Source organism: Bombina bombina, chromosome 6 (assembly GCF_027579735.1).
Source record: "Bombina bombina isolate aBomBom1 chromosome 6, aBomBom1.pri, whole genome shotgun sequence".
NCBI classification, from domain to species: domain Eukaryota; kingdom Metazoa; phylum Chordata; class Amphibia; order Anura; family Bombinatoridae; genus Bombina; species Bombina bombina.
Window position 1 is genome coordinate 9,247,893 of NC_069504.1, and position 19,866 is coordinate 9,267,758.

General features: G+C 43.0%; 1 protein-coding gene across 1 annotated transcript in view; it reads right to left on the reverse strand.

Annotated features, from left to right (window-relative positions):
* Positions 1-19,866, reverse strand: part of BBOF1 (basal body orientation factor 1) — a 168,846-nt gene that overhangs the window by 52,939 nt on the left and 96,041 nt on the right. The window contains exon 6 of the mRNA XM_053716305.1: positions 19,039-19,109. Coding sequence (XP_053572280.1) covers positions 19,039-19,109 — 71 coding nt within the window. The remainder of the gene's footprint in view (positions 1-19,038; positions 19,110-19,866) is intronic.

The following is a 19,866-nucleotide window of genomic DNA, read 5'->3' on the forward strand; positions in this document are numbered from 1 at the left end:
TATACACGCAGAGGCACAGAGAGTAAATATACACACAGAGGCACAGAGAGTAAATATACACGCAGAGGTACAGAGAGTAAATATACACGCAGAGGCGCAAAGAGTAAATATACACACAGAGGCGCAGAGAGTAAATATACACACAGAGGAGCAGAGACTAAATATACACACAGAGAGCAAATATACACACAGAGAGCAAATATACACACAGAGAGCAAATATACCCACAGAGAGCAAATATACACACAGAGGCGCAGAGAGTAAATATACACACAATGGCGCAGAGAGTAAATATACACACAGAGGCACAGAGAGTAAATATACACACAGAGGCACAGAGAGTAAATATACACACAGAGAATAAAACATAATTTATGCTTACCTGATAAATTTATTTCTCTTGTAGTGTATCCAGTCCACGGATCATCCATTACTTATGGGATATTAACTCCTCCCCAACAGGAAGTGCAAGAGGATTCACCCAGCAGAGCTGCTATATAGCTCCTCCCCTAACTGCCATTACCAGTCATTCGACCGAAAACATGCAGAGAAAGGAAAACCATAGGGTACAGTGGCGACTGTAGTTTAATGGAAAAATTACCTGCCTTAAAGTGACAGGGCGGGCCGTGGACTGGATACACTACAAGAGAAATAAATTTATCAGGTAAGCATAAATTATGTTTTCTCTTGTTAAGTGTATCCAGTCCACGGATCATCCATTACTTATGGGATACCAATACCAAAGCTAAAGTACACGGATGACGGGAGGGACAGGCAGGCTCTTTATACGGAAGGAACCACTGCCTGAAGAACCTTTCTCCCAAAAACAGCCTCCGAAGAAGCAAAAGTGTCAAATTTGTAAAATTTGGAAAAAGTATGAAGAGAAGACCAAGTTGCAGCCTTGCAAATCTGTTCAACAGAAGCCTCATTCTTAAAGGCCCAAGTGGAAGCCACAGCTCTAGTAGAATGTGCTGTAATTCTTTCAGGAGGCTGCTGTCCAACAGTCTCATAGGCTAACCGTATTATGCTACGAAGCCAAAAGGAGAGAGAGGTAGCCGAAGCTTTTTGACCTCTCCTCTGACCAGAATAAACGACAAACAGGGAAGACGTTTGTCGAAAATCCTTAGTTGCCTGTAGATAAAATTTCAGGGCACGGACTACATCTAGATTGTGTAGCAGACGTTCCTTTTTCGAAGAAGGATTAGGACACAAAGATGTAACCACAATCTCTTGATTGATATTCCTGTTAGTGACCACCTTAGGTAGGAACCCAGGTTTAGTACGCAGAACTACCTTGTCTGAATGAAAAATCAGATAAGGAGAATCACAATGTAAGGCAGATAACTCAGAGACTCTTCGAGCCGAGGAAATCGCCATTAAAAACAGAACTTTCCAAGATAACAACTTGATATCAATGGAATGAAGGGGTTCAAACGGAACCCCCTGTAAAACATTAAGAACTAAGTTCAAACTCCATGGTGGAGCAACAGTTTTAAACACAGGCTTGATCCTAGCTAAAGCCTGACAAAAAGCTTGAACGTCCGGAACTTCTGACAGACGTTTGTGTAAAAGAATGGACAGAGCTGAAATCTGTCCCTTTAAGGAACTAGCGGATAAACCCTTTTCTAAACCTTCTTGTAGAAAAGACAATATCCTCGGAATCCTAACCTTACTCCATGAGTAACTCTTGGATTCGCACCAATATAAGTATTTACGCCATATCTTATGGTAAATCTTTCTGGTAACAGGCTTCCTAGCCTGTATTAAGGTATCAATAACTGACTCAGAAAAACCACGTTTTGATAAAATCAAGCGTTCAATTTCCAAGCAGTCAGCTTCAGAGAAATTAGATTTTGATGTTTGAAGGGACCCTGGATCAGAAGGTCCTTTTTCAGAGGTAGCGACCAAGGTGGACAGGATGACATGTCCACTAGATCTGCATACCAAGTCCTGCGTGGCCATGCAGGCGTTATTAGAATCACTGATGCTCTCTCCTGTTTGATTCTGGCAATCAATCGAGGAAGCATCGGGAAGGGTGGAAACACATAAGCCATCCCGAAGGTCCAAGGTGCTGTCAAAGCATCTATCAGAACCGCTCCCGGATCCCTGGATCTGGACCCGTAACGAGGAAGCTTGGGGTTCTGTCGAGACGCCCCAACGTCGAAGTATTTGGGCAAAGACCTCCGGATGAAGTTCCCACTCCCCCGGATGAAAAGTCTGACGACTTAAGAAATCCGCCTCCCAGTTCTCCACTCCCGGGATGTGGATTGCTGACAGGTGGCAAGAGTGAGACTCTGCCCAGCGAATTATCTTTGATACTTCCATCATTGCTAGGGAGCTTCTTGTCCCTCCTTGATGGTTGATGTAAGCTACAGTCGTGATGTTGTCCGACTGAAACCTGATGAACCCCCGAGTTGTTAACTGGGGCCAAGCCAGAAGGGCATTGAGAACTGCTCTCAATTCCAGAATGTTTATTGGTAGGAGACTCTCCTCCTGATTCCATTGTCCCTGAGCCTTCAGAGAATTCCAGACAGCGCCCCAACCTAGTAGGCTGGCGTCTGTTGTTACAATTGTCCAGTCCGGCCTGCTGAATGGCATCCCCCTGGACAGATGTGGCCGAGAAAGCCACCATAGAAGAGAATTTCTGGTCTCTTGATCCAGATTCAGAGTAGGGGACAAGTCTGAGTAATCCCCATTCCACTGACTTAGCATGCACAATTGCAGCGGTCTGAGATGTAGACGTGCAAAGGGTACTATGTCCATTGCTGCTACCATTAAGCCGATCACCTCCATGCATTGAGCTACTGACGGGTGTTGAATGGAATGAAGGACACGGCATGCATTTTGAAGCTTTGTTAACCTGTCTTCTGTCAGGTAAATCTTCATTTCTACAGAATCTATAAGAGTCCCCAAGAAGGGAACTCTTGTGAGTGGAAAGAGAGAACTCTTCTTTTCGTTCACCTTCCATCCATGCGACCTTAGAAATGCCAGTACTAACTCTGTATGAGACTTGGCAGTTTGAAAGCTTGAAGCTTGTATCAGAATGTCGTCTAGGTACGGAGCTACCGCAATTCCTCGCGGTCTTAGTACCGCCAGAAGAGCACCCAGAACCTTTGTGAAGATTCTCGGAGCCGTAGCCAATCCGAATGGAAGAGCTACAAACTGGTAATGCCTGTCTAGAAAGGCAAACCTTAGATACCGGTAATGATCTTTGTGAATCGGTATGTGAAGGTAAGCATCCTTTAAATCCACTGTGGTCATGTACTGACCCTTTTGGATCATGGGTAAAATTGTCCGAATAGTTTCCATTTTGAACGATGGAACTCTTAGGAATTTGTTTAGGATCTTTAAATCCAAGATTGGCCTGAAAGTTTCCTCTTTTTTGGGAACCACAAACAGATTTGAGTAAAACCCTTGTCCTTGTTCCGACCGCGGAACCGGATGGATCACTCCCATTAATAAAAGATCTTGTACGCAGCGTAGAAACGCCTCTTTCTTTATTTGGTTTGTTGACAACCTTGACAGATGAAATCTCCCTCTTGGGGGAGAGAATTTGAAGTCTAGAAGGTATCCCTGAGATATGATCTCTAACGCCCAGGGATCCTGGACATCTCTTGCCCAAGCCTGGGCGAAGAGAGAAAGTCTGCCCCCCACTAGATCCGTTCCCGGATCGGGGGCCCTCGATTCATGCTGTCTTAGGGGCAGCAGCAGGTTTCCTGGCCTGCTTGCCCTTGTTCCAGGACTGGTTAGGTCTCCAGCCTTGTCTGTAGCGAGCAACAGCTCCTTCCTGTTTTGGTGCAGAGGAAGTTGATGCTGCTTCTGCTTTGAAATTACGAAAGGAACGAAAATTAGACTGTCTAGCCTTAGGTTTGGCTCTGTCTTGAGGCAGGGCATGGCCTTTACCTCCTGTAATGTCAGCGATAATTTCTTTCAACCCGGGCCCGAATAAGGTCTGCCCTTTGAAAGGTATATTAAGCAATTTAGATTTAGAAGTAACGTCAGCTGACCAGGATTTTAGCCACAGTGCTCTGCGTGCCTGAATGGCGAATCCGGAATTCTTAGCCGTAAGTTTAGTTAAATGTACTACGGCATCTGAAATAAATGAGTTAGCTAACTTAAGGGCTTTAAGCTTGTGTGTAATCTCATCTAATGGAGCTGATTCAAGTGTCTCTTCCAGAGACTCAAACCAAAATGCTGCTGCAGCCGTGACAGGCGCAATGCATGCAAGAGGTTGCAATATAAAACCTTGTTGAACAAACATTTTCTTAAGGTAACCCTCTAACTTTTTATCCATTGGATCTGAAAAGGCACAGCTATCCTCGGGATAGTGGTACGCTTAGCTAAAGTAGAAACTGCTCCCTCCACCTTAGGGACCGTTTGCCATAAGTCCCGTGTGGTGGCGTCTATTGGAAACATCTTTCTAAATATCGGAGGGGGTGAGAACGGCACACCGGGTCTATCCCACTCCTTAGTAACAATTTCAGTAAGTCTCTTAGGTATAGGAAAAACGTCAGTACTCGCCGGTACCGCAAAATATTTATCCAACCTACACATTTTCTCTGGTATTGCAACTGTGTTACAATCATTCAGAGCCGCTAACACCTCCCCTAGTAATACACGGAGGTTTTCCAGCTTAAATTTAAAATTTGAAATATCTGAATCCAGTTTGTTTGGATCAGAACCGTCACCCGCAGAATGAAGCTCTCCGTCCTCATGTTCTGCAAATTGTGACGCAGTGTCTGACATGGCCCTAATATTATCAGCGCACTCTGTTCTCACCCCAGAGTGATCACGCTTACCTCTTAGTTCTGGTAATTTAGCCAAAACTTCAGTCATAACAGTAGCCATATCCTGTAATGTGATTTGTAATGGCCGCCCAGATGTACTCGGCGCTACAATATCACGCACCTCCCGAGCGGAAGATGCAGGTACTGACACGTGAGGCGAGTTAGTCGGCATAACTCTCCCTTCGTTGTTTGGTGAAATATGTTCTATTTGTACAGATTGACTTTTATTTAAAGTAGCATCAATACAGTTAGTACATAAATTTCTATTGGGCTCCACTTTGGCTTTAGCACATATAGCACAGATATCTTCCTCTGAATCAGACATGTTTAACACACTAGCAAATAAACTAGCAACTTGGAAATACTTTTCAAGTAATTTACTATAATATGAAAACGTACTGTGCCTATAAGAAGCACAGAAAAAGTTATGACAGTTGAAAATTAATAAACTGAAAAGTTATAGCATCAAATCTTTGTAAAAAACACAATTTTAGCAAAGGATTGCTCCCATTAGCAAAGGATAACTAACCCTGATAGCAGAAAAAAAAAAAAATACAGAAATAAACGTGTTTTTTTTTATCACAGTCAACTACAATCTCACAGCTCTGCTGTGAGTGATTACCTCCCTCAAAACAAGTTTTGAAGACCCCTGAGTTCTGTAGAGATGAACCGGATCATGCAGGGAAGACAATAAACTTCTGACTGAATTTTTTGATGCGTAGCAAACGCACCAAAAAAGGTCCCTCCCCCTCACACATAACAGTGAGAGAGATCAGTAAACTGTCATAAATTAAATAAAACGACTGCCAAGTGGAAAAAAATAGTGCCCAAAACATTTTTTCACCCAGTACCTCAGAAAATTAAACGATTTTACATGCCAGCAAAAAAACGTTTAACATTAATAAATTGAGTGTTATTAAAAAGCCTGTTGCTAGTCCCTGCAAATTAGGCTAAAGATTTATGCATACAGTATAATTCCAGTGAAGTGCCATTCCCCAGAATACTGAAGTGTAAAATATACATACATGACAGCCTGATACCAGTTGCTGCTACTGCATTTAAGGCTGAGTTTACATTATATCGGTATGGCAGAATTTTCTCATCAATTCCATTGTCAGAAAATAATATGCTGCTACATACCTCTTTGCAGATTAATCTGCCCGCTGTCCCCTGATCTGAAGTTTACCTCTCCTCAGATGGCCGAGAAACAGCAATATGATCTTAACTACTCCGGCTAAAATCATAGAAAAACTCAGGTAGATTCTTCTTCAAATTCTACCAGAGAAGGAATAACACACTCCGGTGCTATTATAAAATAACAAACTTTTGATTGAAGGTATGAAAACATAATTTATGCTTAGCTGATAAATTTATTTCTCTTGTAGTGTATCCAGTCCACGGATCATCCATTACTTATGGGATATTAACTCCTCCCCAACAGGAAGTGCAAGAGGATTCACCCAGCAGAGCTGCTATATAGCTCCTCCCCTCACTGCCATTACCAGTCATTCGACCGAAAACATGCAGAGAAAGGAAAACCATAGGGTGCAGTGGTGACTGTAGTTTAATGGAAAAATTACCTGCCTTAAAGTGACAGGGCGGGCCATGGACTGGATACACTACAAGAGAAATAAATTTATCAGGTAAGCATAAATTATGTTTTCTCTTGTTAAGTGTATCCAGTCCACGGATCATCCATTACTTATGGGATACCAATACCAAAGCTAAAGTACACGGATGACGGGAGGGACAGGCAGGCTCTTTATACGGAAGGAACCACTGCCTGAAGAACCTTTCTCCCAAAAACAGCCTCCGAAGAAGCAAAAGTGTCAAATTTGTAAAATTTGGAAAAAGTATGAAGAGAAGACCAAGTTGCAGCCTTGCAAATCTGTTCAACAGAAGCCTCATTCTTAAAGGCCCAAGTGGAAGCCACAGCTCTAGTAGAATGTGCTGTAATTCTTTCAGGAGGCTGCTGTCCAGCAGTCTCATAGGCTAACCGTATTATGCTACGAAGCCAAAAGGAGAGAGAGGTAGCCGAAGCTTTTTGACCTCTCCTCTGACCAGAATAAACGACAAACAGGGAAGACGTTTGTCGAAAATCCTTAGTTGCCTGTAGATAAAATTTCAGGGCACGGACTACATCTAGATTGTGTAGCAGACGTTCCTTTTTCGAAGAAGGATTAGGACACAAAGATGGAACCACAATCTCTTGATTGATATTCCTGTTAGTGACCACCTTAGGTAGGAACCCAGGTTTAGTACGCAGAACTACCTTGTCTGAATGAAAAATCAGATAAGGAGAATCACAATGTAAGGCAGATAACTCAGAGACTCTTCGAGCCGAGGAAATCGCCATTAAAAACAGAACTTTCCAAGATAACAACTTGATATCAATGGAATGAAGGGGTTCAAACGGAACCCCCTGTAAAACATTAAGAACTAAGTTCAAACTCCATGGTGGAGCAACAGTTTTAAACACAGGCTTGATCCTAGCTAAAGCCTGACAAAAAGCTTGAACGTCCGGAACTTCTGACAGACGTTTGTGTAAAAGAATGGACAGAGCTGAAATCTGTCCCTTTAAGGAACTAGCGGATAAACCCTTTTCTAAACCTTCTTGTAGAAAAGACAATATCCTCGGAATCCTAACCTTACTCCATGAGTAACTCTTGGATTCGCACCAATATAAGTATTTGCGCCATATCTTATGGTAAATCTTTCTGGTAACAGGCTTCCTAGCCTGTATTAAGGTATCAATAACTGACTCAGAAAAACCACGTTTTGATAAAATCAAGCGTTCAATTTCCAAGCAGTCAGCTTCAGAGAAATTAGATTTTGATGTTTGAAGGGACCCTGGATCAGAAGGTCCTGTTTCAGAGGTAGCGACCAAGGTGGACAGGATGACATGTCCACTAGATCTGCATACCAAGTCCTGCGTGGCCATGCAGGCGCTATTAGAATCACTGATGCTCTCTCCTGTTTGATTCTGGCAATCAATCGAGGAAGCATCGGGAAGGGTGGAAACACATAAGCCATCCCGAAGGTCCAAGGTGCTGTCAAAGCATCTATCAGAACCGCTCCCGGATCCCTGGATCTGGACCCGTAACGAGGAAGCTTGGCGTTCTGTCGAGACGCCATGAGATCTATCTCTGGTTTGCCCCAACGTCGAAGTATTTGGGCAAAGACCTCCGGATGAAGTTCCCACTCCCGGGATGTGGATTGCTGACAGGTGGCAAGAGTGAGACTCTGCCCAGCGAATTATCTTTGATACTTCCATCATTGCTAGGGAGCTTCTTGTCCCTCCCTGATGGTTGATGTAAGCTACAGTCGTGATGTTGTCCGACTGAAACCTGATGAACCCCCGAGTTGTTAACTGGGGCCAAGCCAGAAGGGCATTGAGAACTGCTCTCAATTCCAGAATGTTTATTGGTAGGAGACTCTCCTCCTGATTCCATTGTCCCTGAGCCTTCAGAGAATTCCAGACAGCGCCCCAACCTAGTAGGCTGGCGTCTGTTGTTACAATTGTCCAGTCCGGCCTGCTGAATGGCATCCCCCTGGACAGATGTGGCCGAGAAAGCCACCATAGAAGAGAATTTCTGGTCTCTTGATCCAGATTCAGAGTAGGGGACAAGTCTGAGTAATCCCCATTCCACTGACTTAGCATGCACAATTGCAGCGGTCTGAGATGTAGGCGTGCAAAGGGTACTATGTCCATTGCTGCTACCATTAAGCCGATCACCTCCATGCATTGAGCTACTGACGGGTGTTGAATGGAATGAAGGACACGGCATGCATTTTGAAGCTTTGTTAACCTGTCTTCTGTCAGGTAAATCTTCATTTCTACAGAATCTATAAGAGTCCCCAAGAAGGGAACTCTTGTGAGTGGAAATAGAGAACTCTTCTTTTCGTTCACCTTCCATCCATGCGACCTTAGAAATGCCAGTACTAACTCTGTATGAGACTTGGCAGTTTGAAAGCTTGAAGCTTGTATCAGAATGTCGTCTAGGTACGGAGCTACCGCAATTCCTCGCGGTCTTAGTACCACCAGAAGAGCACCCAGAACCTTTGTGAAGATTCTCGGAGCCGTAGCCAATCCGAATGGAAGAGCTACAAACTGGTAATGCCTGTCTAGAAAGGCAAACCTTAGATACCGGTAATGATCTTTGTGAATCGGTATGTGAAGGTAAGCATCCTTTAAATCCACTGTGGTCATGTACTGACCCTTTTGGATCATGGGTAAAATTGTCCGAATAGTTTCCATTTTGAACGATGGAACTCTTAGGAATTTGTTTAGGATCTTTAAATCCAAGATTGGCCTGAAAGTTCCCTCTTTTTTGGGAGCCACAAACAGATTTGAGTAAAACCCTTGTCCTTGTTCCGACCGCGGAACCGGATGGATCACTCCCATTAATAAAAGATCTTGTACGCAGCGTAGAAACGCCTCTTTCTTTATTTGGTTTGTTGACAACCTTGACAGATGAAATCTCCCTCTTGGGGGAGAGAATTTGAAGTCTAGAAGGTATCCCTGAGATATGATCTCTAACGCCCAGGGATCCTGGACATCTCTTGCCCAAGCCTGGGCGAAGAGAGAAAGTCTGCCCCCCACTAGATCCATTCCCGGATCGGGGGCCCTCGATTCATGCTGTCTTAGGGGCAGCAGCAGGTTTCCTGGCCTGCTTGCCCTTGTTCCAGGACTGGTTAGGTCTCCAGCCTTGTCTGTAGCGAGCAACAGCTCCTTCCTGTTTTGGTGCAGAGGAAGTTGATGCTGCTCCTGCTTTGAAATTACGAAAGGAACGAAAATTAGACTGTCTAGCCTTAGGTTTGGCTCTGTCTTGAGGCAGGGCATGGCCTTTACCTCCTGTAATGTCAGCGATAATTTCTTTCAACCCGGGCCCGAATAAGGTCTGTCCTTTGAAAGGTATATTAAGCAATTTAGATTTAGAAGTAACGTCAGCTGACCAGGATTTTAGCCACAGTGCTCTGCGTGCCTGAATGGCGAATCCGGAATTCTTAGCCGTAAGTTTAGTTAAATGTACTACGGCATCTGAAATAAATGAGTTAGCTAACTTAAGGGTTTTAAGCTTGTGTGTAATCTCATCTAATGGAGCTGATTCAAGTGTCTCTTCCAGAGACTCAAACCAAAATGCTGCTGCAGCCGTGACAGGCGCAATGCATGCAAGAGGTTGCAATATAAAACCTTGTTGAACAAACATTTTCTTAAGGTAACCCTCTAACTTTTTATCCATTGGATCTGAAAAGGCACAGCTATCCTCCACCGGGATAGTGGTACGCTTAGCTAAAGTAGAAACTGCTCCCTCCACCTTAGGGACCGTTTGCCATAAGTCCCGTGTGGTGGCGTCTATTGGAAACATCTTTCTAAATATCGGAGGGGGTGAGAACGGCACACCGGGTCTATCCCACTCCTTAGTAACAATTTCAGTAAGTCTCTTAGGTATAGGAAAAACGTCAGTACTCGCCGGTACCGCAAAATATTTATCCAACCTACACATTTTCTCTGGTATTGCAACTGTGTTACAATCATTCAGAGCCGCTAACACCTCCCCTAGTAATACACGGAGGTTTTCCAGCTTAAATTTAAAATTTGAAATATCTGAATCCAGTTTGTTTGGATCAGAACCGTCACCCGCAGATGAAGCTCTCCGTCCTCATGTTCTGCAAATTGTGACGCAGTGTCTGACATGGCCCTAATATTATCAGCGCACTCTGTTCTCACCCCAGAGTGATCACGCTTACCTCTTAGTTCTGGTAATTTAGCCAAAACTTCAGTCATAACAGTAGCCATATCCTGTAATGTGATTTGTAATGGCCGCCCAGATGTACTCGGCGCTACAATATCACGCACCTCCCGAGCGGGAGATGCAGGTACTGACACGTGAGGCGAGTTAGTCGGCATAACTCTCCCCTCGTTGTTTGGTGAAATATGTTCAATTTGTACAGATTGACTTTTATTTAAAGTAGCATCAATACAGTTAGTACATAAATTTCTATTGGGCTCCACTTTGGCTTTAGCACATATAGCACAGATATCTTCCTCTGAATCAGACATGTTTAACACACTAGCAAATAAACTAGCAACTTGGAAATACTTTTCAAGTAATTTACTATAATATGAAAACGTACTGTGCCTATAAGAAGCACAGAAAAAGTTATGACAGTTGAAAATTAATAAACTGAAAAGTTATAGCATCAAATCTTTGTAAAAAACACAATTTTAGCAAAGGATTGCTCCCATTAGCAAAGGATAACTAACCCTGATAGCAGAAAAAAAATACAGAAATAAACGTTTTTTTTATCACAGTCAACTACAATCTCACAGCTCTGCTGTGAGTGATTACCTCCCTCAAAACAAGTTTTGAAGACCCCTGAGTTCTGTAGAGATGAACCGGATCATGCAGGGAAGACAAACTTCTGACTGAATTTTTTGATGCGTAGCAAAAGCGCCAAAAAAAGGCCCCTCCCCCTCACACATAACAGTGAGAGAGATCAGTAAACTGTCATAAATTAAATAAAACGACTGCCAAGTGGAAAAAAAATAGTGCCCAAAACATTTTTTCACCCAGTACCTCAGAAAATTAAACGATTTTACATGCCAGCAAAAAACGTTTAACATTAATAAATTGAGTGTTATTAAAAAGCCTGTTGCTAGTCCCTGCAAATTAGGCTAAAGCTTTATGCATACAGTATAATTCCAGTGAAGTGTCATTCCCCAGAATACTGAAGTGTAAAATATACATACATGACAGCCTGATACCAGTTGCTGCTACTGCATTTAAGGCTGAGTTTACATTATATCGGTATGGCAGAATTTTCTCATCAATTGCATTGTCAGAAAATAATAAGCTGCTACATACCTCTTTGCAGATTAATCTGCCCGCTGTCCCCTGATCTGAAGTTTACCTCTCCTCAGATGGCCGAGAAACAGCAATATGATCTTAACTACGCCGGCTAAAATCATAGAAAAACTCAGGTAGATTCTTCTTCAAATTCTACCAGAGAAGGAATAACACACTCCGGTGCTATTATAAAATAACAAACTTTTGATTGAAGGTATGAAACTAAGTATAATCACCACAGTCCTCTCACACATCCTATCTATTCGTTGGGTGCAAGAGAATGACTGGTAATGGCAGTTAGGGGAGGAGCTATATAGCAGCTCTGCTGGGTGAATCCTCTTGCACTTCCTGTTGGGGAGGAGTTAATATCCCATAAGTAATGGATGATCCGTGGACTGGATACACTTAACAAGAGAAACCACGTTTTGATAAAATCAAGCGTTCAATTTCCAAGCAGTCAGCTTCAGAGAAATTAGATTTTGATGTTTGAAGGGACCCTGGATCAGAAGGTCCTGTTTCAGAGGTAGCGACCAAGGTGGACAGGATGACATGTCCACTAGATCTGCATACCAAGTCCTGCGTGGCCATACAGGCGCTATTAGAATCACTGATGCTCTCTCCTGTTTGATTCTGGCAATCAATCGAGGAAGCATCGGGAAGGGTGGAAACACATAAGCCATCCCGAAGGTCCAAGGTGCTGTCAAAGCATCTATCAGAACGGCTCCCGGATCCCTGGATCTGGACCCGTAACGAGGAAGCTTGGCGTTCTGTTGAGACGCCATGAGATCTATCTCTGGTTTGCCCCAACGTCGAAGTATTTGGGCAAAGACCTCCGGATGAAGTTCCCACTCCCCCGGATGAAAAGTCTGACGACTTAAGAAATCCGCCTCCCAGTTCTCCACTCCCGGGATGTGGATTGCTGACAGGTGGCAAGAGTGAGACTCTGCCCAGCGAATTATCTTTGATACTTCCATCATTGCTAGGGAGCTTCTTGTCCCACCCTGATGGTTGATGTAAGCTACAGTCGTGATGTTGTCCGACTGAAACCTGATGAACCCCCGAGTTGTTAACTGGGGCCAAGCCAGAAGGGCATTGAGAACTGCTCTCAATTCCAGAATGTTTATTGGTAGGAGACTCTCCTCCTGATTCCATTGTCCCTGAGCCTTCAGAGAATTCCAGACAGCGCCCCAACCTAGTAGGCTGGCGTCTGTTGTTACAATTGTCCAGTCCGGCCTGCTGAATGGCATCCCCCTGGACAGATGTGGCCGAGAAAGCCACCATAGAAGAGAATTTCTGGTCTCTTGATCCAGATTCAGAGTAGGGGACAAGTCTGAGTAATCCCCATTCCACTGACTTAGCATGCACAATTGCAGCGGTCTGAGATGTAGGCGTGCAAAGGGTACTATGTCCATTGCTGCTACCATTAAGCCGATCACCTCCATGCATTGAGCTACTGACGGGTGTTGAATGGAATGAAGGACACGGCATGCATTTTGAAGCTTTGTTAACCTGTCTTCTGTCAGGTAAATCTTCATTTCTACAGAATCTATAAGAGTCCCCAAGAAGGGAACTCTTGTGAGTGGAAAGAGAGAACTCTTCTTTTCGTTCACCTTCCATCCATGCGACCTTAGAAATGCCAGTACTAACTCTGTATGAGACTTGGCAGTTTGAAAGCTTGAATCAGAATGTCGTCTAGGTACGGAGCTACCGCAATTCCTCGCGGTCTTAGTACCGCCAGAAGAGCACCCAGAACCTTTGTGAAGATTCTCGGAGCCGTAGCCAATCCGAATGGAAGAGCTACAAACTGGTAATGCCTGTCTAGAAAGGCAAACCTTAGATACCGGTAATGATCTTTGTGAATCGGTATGTGAAGGTAAGCATCCTTTAAATCCACTGTGGTCATGTACTGACCCTTTTGGAACATGGGTAAAATTGTCCGAATAGTTTCCATTTTGAACGATGGAACTCTTAGGAATTTGTTTAGGATCTTTAAATCCAAGATTGGCCTGAAAGTTCCCTCTTTTTTGGGAACCACAAACAGATTTGAGTAAAACCCTTGTCCTTGTTCCGACCGCGGAACCGGATGGATCACTCCCATTAATAAAAGATCTTGTACGCAGCATAGAAACGCCTCTTTCTTTATTTGGTTTGTTGACAACCTTGACAGATGAAATCTCCCTCTTGGGGGAGAGAATTTGAAGTCTAGAAGGTATCCCTGAGATATGATCTCTAACGCCCAGGGATCCTGGACATCTCTTGCCCAAGCCTGGGCGAAGAGAGAAAGTCTGCCCCCCACTAGATCCGTTCCCGGATCGGGGGCCCTCGATTCATGCTGTCTTAGGGGCAGCAGCAGGTTTCCTGGCCTGCTTGCCCTTGTTCCAGGACTGGTTAGGTCTCCAGCCTTGTCTGTAGCGAGCAACAGCTCCTTCCTGTTTTGGTGCAGAGGAAGTTGATGCTGCTCCTGCTTTGAAATTACGAAAGGAACGAAAATTAGACTGTCTAGCCTTAGGTTTGGCTCTGTCTTGAGGCAGGGCATGGCCTTTACCTCCTGTAATGTCAGCGATAATTTCTTTCAACCCGGGCCCGAATAAGGTCTGCCCTTTGAAAGGTATATTAAGCAAATTAGATTTAGAAGTAACGTCAGCTGACCAGGATTTTAGCCACAGTGCTCTGCGTGCCTGAATGGCGAATCCGGAATTCTTAGCCGTAAGTTTAGTTAAATGTACTACGGCATCTGAAATAAATGAGTTAGCTAACTTAAGGGCTTTAAGCTTGTGTGTAATCTCATCTAATGGAGCTGATTCAAGTGTCTCTTCCAGAGACTCAAACCAAAATGCTGCTGCAGCCGTGACAGGCGCAATGCATGCAAGAGGTTGCAATATAAAACCTTGTTGAACAAACATTTTCTTAAGGTAACCCTCTAACTTTTTATCCATTGGATCTGAAAAGGCACAGCTATCCTCCACCGGGATAGTGGTACGCTTAGCTAAAGTAGAAACTGCTCCCTCCACCTTAGGGACCGTTTGCCATAAGTCCTGTGTGGTGGCGTCTATTGGAAACATCTTTCTAAATATCGGAGGGGGTGAGAACGGCACACCGGGTCTATCCCACTCCTTAGTAACAATTTCAGTAAGTCTCTTAGGTATAGGAAAAACGTCAGTACTCGCCGGTACCGCAAAATATTTATCCAACCTACACATTTTCTCTGGTATTGCAACTGTGTTACAATCATTCAGAGCCGCTAACACCTCCCCTAGTAATACACGGAGGTTTTCCAGCTTAAATTTAAAATTTGAAATATCTGAATCCAGTTTGTTTGGATCAGAACCGTCACCCGCAGAATGAAGCTCTCCGTCCTCATGTTCTGCAAATTGTAACGCAGTGTCTGACATGGCCCTAATATTATCAGCGCACTCTGTTCTCACCCCAGAGTGATCACGCTTACCTCTTAGTTCTGGTAATTTAGCCAAAACTTCAGTCATAACAGTAGCCATATCCTGTAATGTGATTTGTAATGGCCGCCCAGATGTACTCGGCGCTACAATATCACGCACCTCCCGAGCGGGAGATGCAGGTACTGACACGTGAGGCGAGTTAGTCGGCATAACTCTCCCCTCGTTGTTTGGTGAAATATGTTCAATTTGTACAGATTGACTTTTATTTAAAGTAGCATCAATACAGTTAGTACATAAATTTCTATTGGGCTCCACTTTGGCTTTAGCACATATAGCACAGATATCTTCCTCTGAATCAGACATGTTTAACACACTAGCAAATAAACTAGCAACTTGGAAATACTTTTCAAGTAATTTACTATAATATGAAAACGTACTGTGCCTATAAGAAGCACAGAAAAAGTTATGACAGTTGAAAATTAATAAACTGAAAAGTTATAGCATCAAATCTTTGTAAAAAACACAATTTTAGCAAAGGATTGCTCCCATTAGCAAAGGATAACTAACCCTGATAGCAGAAAAAAAAAAAAACAAATACAGAAATAAACGTTTTTTTATCACAGTCAACTACAATCTCACAGCTCTGCTGTGAGTGATTACCTCCCTCAAAACAAGTTTTGAAGACCCCTGAGTTCTGTAGAGATGAACCGGATCATGCAGGGAAGACAATAAACTTCTGACTGAATTTTTTGATGCGTAGCAAAAGCGCCAAAAAAGGCCCCTCCCCCTCACACATAACAGTGAGAGAGATCAGTAAACTGTCATAAATTAAATAAAACGACTGCCAAGTGGAAAAATATAGTGCCCAAAACATTTTTTCACCCAGTACCTCAGAAAATTAAACGATTTTACATGCCAGCAAAAAACGTTTAACATTAATACATTGAGTGTTATTAAAAAGCCTGTTGCTAGTCCCTGCAAATTAGGCTAAAGTTTTATGCATACAGTATAATTCCAGTGAAGTGCCATTCCCCAGAATACTGAAGTGTAAAATATACATACATGACAGCCTGATACCAGTTGCTGCTACTGCATTTAAGGCTGAGTTTACATTATATCGGTATGGCAGAATTTTCTCATCAATTCCATTGTCAGAAAATAATAAGCTGCTACATACCTCTTTGCAGATTAATCTGCCCGCTGTCCCCTGATCTGAAGTTTACCTCTCCTCAGATGGCCGAGAAACAGCAATATGATCTTAACTACTCCGGCTAAAATCATAGAAAAACTCAGGTAGATTCTTCTTCAAATTCTACCAGAGAAGGAATAACACACTCCGGTGCTATTATAAAATAACAAACTTTTGATTGAAGGTATGAAACTAAGTATAATCACCACAGTCCTCTCACACATCCTATCTATTCGTTGGGTGCAAGAGAATGACTGGTAATGGCAGTTAGGGGAGGAGCTATATAGCAGCTCTGCTGGGTGAATCCTCTTGCACTTCCTGTTGGGGAGGAGTTAATATCCCATAAGTAATGGATGATCCGTGGACTGGATACACTTAACAAGAGAAACTAAGTATAATCACCACAGTCCTCTCACACATCCTATCTATTCGTTGGGTGCAAGAGAATGACTGGTAATGGCAGTTAGGGGAGGAGCTATATAGCAGCTCTGCTGGGTGAATCCTCTTGCACTTCCTGTTGGGGAGGAGTTAATATCCCATAAGTAATGGATGATCCGTGGACTGGATACACTTAACAAGAGAAATATACACGCAGAGGTACCGAGAGTAAATATACACACAGAGGCACAGAGTAAATATACACACAGAGGCACAGAGAGTAAATATACACACAGAGGCACACAGAGGCGCAGAGAGCAAATATACACACAGAGAATAAATATACACACAGAGGCGCAGAGAGTAAATATACACACAGAGGCACAGAGTAAATATACACACAGAGGTACAGAGAGTAAATATACACACAGAGTCACAGAGAGTAAATATACACACAGAGGCACAGAGCGTAAATATACACACAGAGGCACAGAGAGTAAATATACACACAGAGGCACAGAGAGTAAATATACACACAGAGGCACAGAGAGTAAATATACACACATAGGCGCAGAGAGTAAATATACACACAGAGGCGCAGAGAGTAAATATACACACAGAGGTACAGAGAGTAAATATACACACAGAGGCACAGAGCGTAAATATACACACAGAGGTACAGAGAGTAAATATACACACAGAGGCACAGAGAGTAAATATACACACAGAGGCACAGAGAGTAAATATACACACAGAGGCACAGAGAGTAAATATACACACAGAGGCACAGAGAGTAAATATACACACAGAGGTACAGAGAGTAAATATACACACAGAGGCACAGAGAGTAAATATACACACAGAGGCACAGAGATTAAATATACACACAGAGGCACAGAGAGTAAATATACACACAGAGGTACAGAGAGTAAATATACACACAGAGGCACAGAGAGTAAATATACACGCAGAGGCACAGAGAGTAAATATACACGCAGAGGCACAGAGAGTAAATATACACACAGAGGCACAGAGAGTAAATATACACACAGAGGTACAGAGATTAAATATACACAGAGGCACAGAGAGTAAACATACACACAGAGGCGCAGAGAGTAAATATACACACAGAGGCAGAGAGTAAATATACACACAGAGGCACAGAGAGTAAATATACACGCAGAGGCACAGAGACTAAATATACACGCAGAGGTACAGAGAGTAAATATACACACAGAGGCACAGAGAGTAAATATACACGCAGAGGCACAGAGAGTAAATATACACACAGAGGCACAGAGAGTAAATATACACACAGAGGTACAGAGAGTAAATATACACACAGAGGCACAGAGAGTAAATATACACGCAGAGGCACATAGTAAATATACATACAGAGGTACAGAGAGTAAATATACACACAGAGGCACAGAGAGTAAATATACACGCAGAGGCACAGAGAGTAAATATACACGCAGAGGCACAGAGAGTAAATATACACACAGAGGCACAGAGAGTAAATATACACACAGAGGTACAGAGAGTAAATATACACAGAGGCACAGAGAGTAAATATACAAGCAGAGGCACAGAGAGTAAATATACACACAGAGGTACAGAGACTAAATATACACGCAGAGGCACAGAGAGTAAATATACACACAGAGGCAGAGAGTAAATATACACACAGAGGCAGAGAGTAAATATACACACAGAGGCACAGAGACTAAATATACACACAGAGGTACAGAGAGTAAATATACACACAGAGGCACAGAGAGTAAATATACACACAGAGGCACAGAGAGTAAATATACACACATAGGCACAGAGAGTAAATATACACACAGAGGCACAGAGAGTAAATATACACACAGAGGTACAGAGAGTAAATATACACACAGAGGTACAGAGAGTAAATATACACACAGAGGTGCAGAGAGTAAATATACACACAGAGGTACAGAGAGTAAATATACACACAGAGGCACAGAGAGTAAATATACACACAGAGGTACAGAGAGTAAATATACACACAGAGGTACAGAGAGTAAACATACACACAGAAGCACAGAGAGTAAATATACACACAGAGGCACAGAGAGTAAATATACACACAGAGGCACAGAGACTAAATATACACACAGAGGCACAGAGACTAAATATACACACATAGGCACAGAGAGTAAATATACACACAGAGGCGCAGAGAGTAAATATACACACAGAGGCACAGAGAGTAAATATACACACAGAGGTACAGAGAGTAAATATACACACAGAGGCACAGAGAGTAAATATACACACAGAGGTACAGAGAGTAAATATACACACAGAGGCACAGAGAGTAAATATACACACAGAGGCACAGAGAGTAAATATACACAGAGGCACAGATCGTGAGGATACAGAGAGAATAAGGATAGTGCCGGCCTTACATTACTGCCTCATTGTGTGCTCTTTGTGCCAACATCATAATCTTCTTCTCTGCTTCTTTTTCCAGACGTTGCTGTTGAAAACATTAATAACATAGTGAGTAGAAGGCGACACATCTGTAGCTAGTAGCGAGCTAGAGCAGTGTGTACAGTCTGTAGCTAGTAGTGATAGAGCAGTGTGTACGTCTGTAGCTAGTAGTAATATAGAGCAGTATGTATGTCTGTAACTAGTAGTGATATACAGCAGTGTTTACGTCTGTAGCTAGAAGTGATACAGAGCAGTGTGTATGTCTGTAGCTTGTAGTGATATACAGCAGTGTGTACGTCTGTAGCTAGTAGTGATATACAGCAGTGTGTAGGTCTGTAGCTAGTAGTGATATAGAGCAGTGTGTACGTCTGTAGCTAGTAAAGATATAGAGCAGTGTGTATGTCTGTAGCTAGTAGTGATATAGAGCAGTGTGTATGTCTGTAGCTAGTAGTGAGATAGAGAAGTGTGTACGTCTGTAGCTAGTAGTGATATAGAGCAGTGTGTACGTCTGTAGCTAGTAGTGATATAGAGCAGTGTGTATGTCTGTAGCTAGTAGTGATATAGAGCAGTGTGAAGGTCTGTAGCTAGTAGTAATATAGAGCAGTGTGTACGTCTGTAGCTAGTAGTGATATAGAGCAGTGTGTATGTCTGTAGCTAGTAGTGATATAGAGCAGTGTGTACGTCTGTAGCTAGTAGTGATAGAGCAGTGTGTACGTCTGTAGCTAGTAGTGATAGAGCAGTGTGTACAGTCTGTAGCTAGTAGTGATATAGAGCAGTGTGTACGTCTGTAGCTAGTAGTGAGC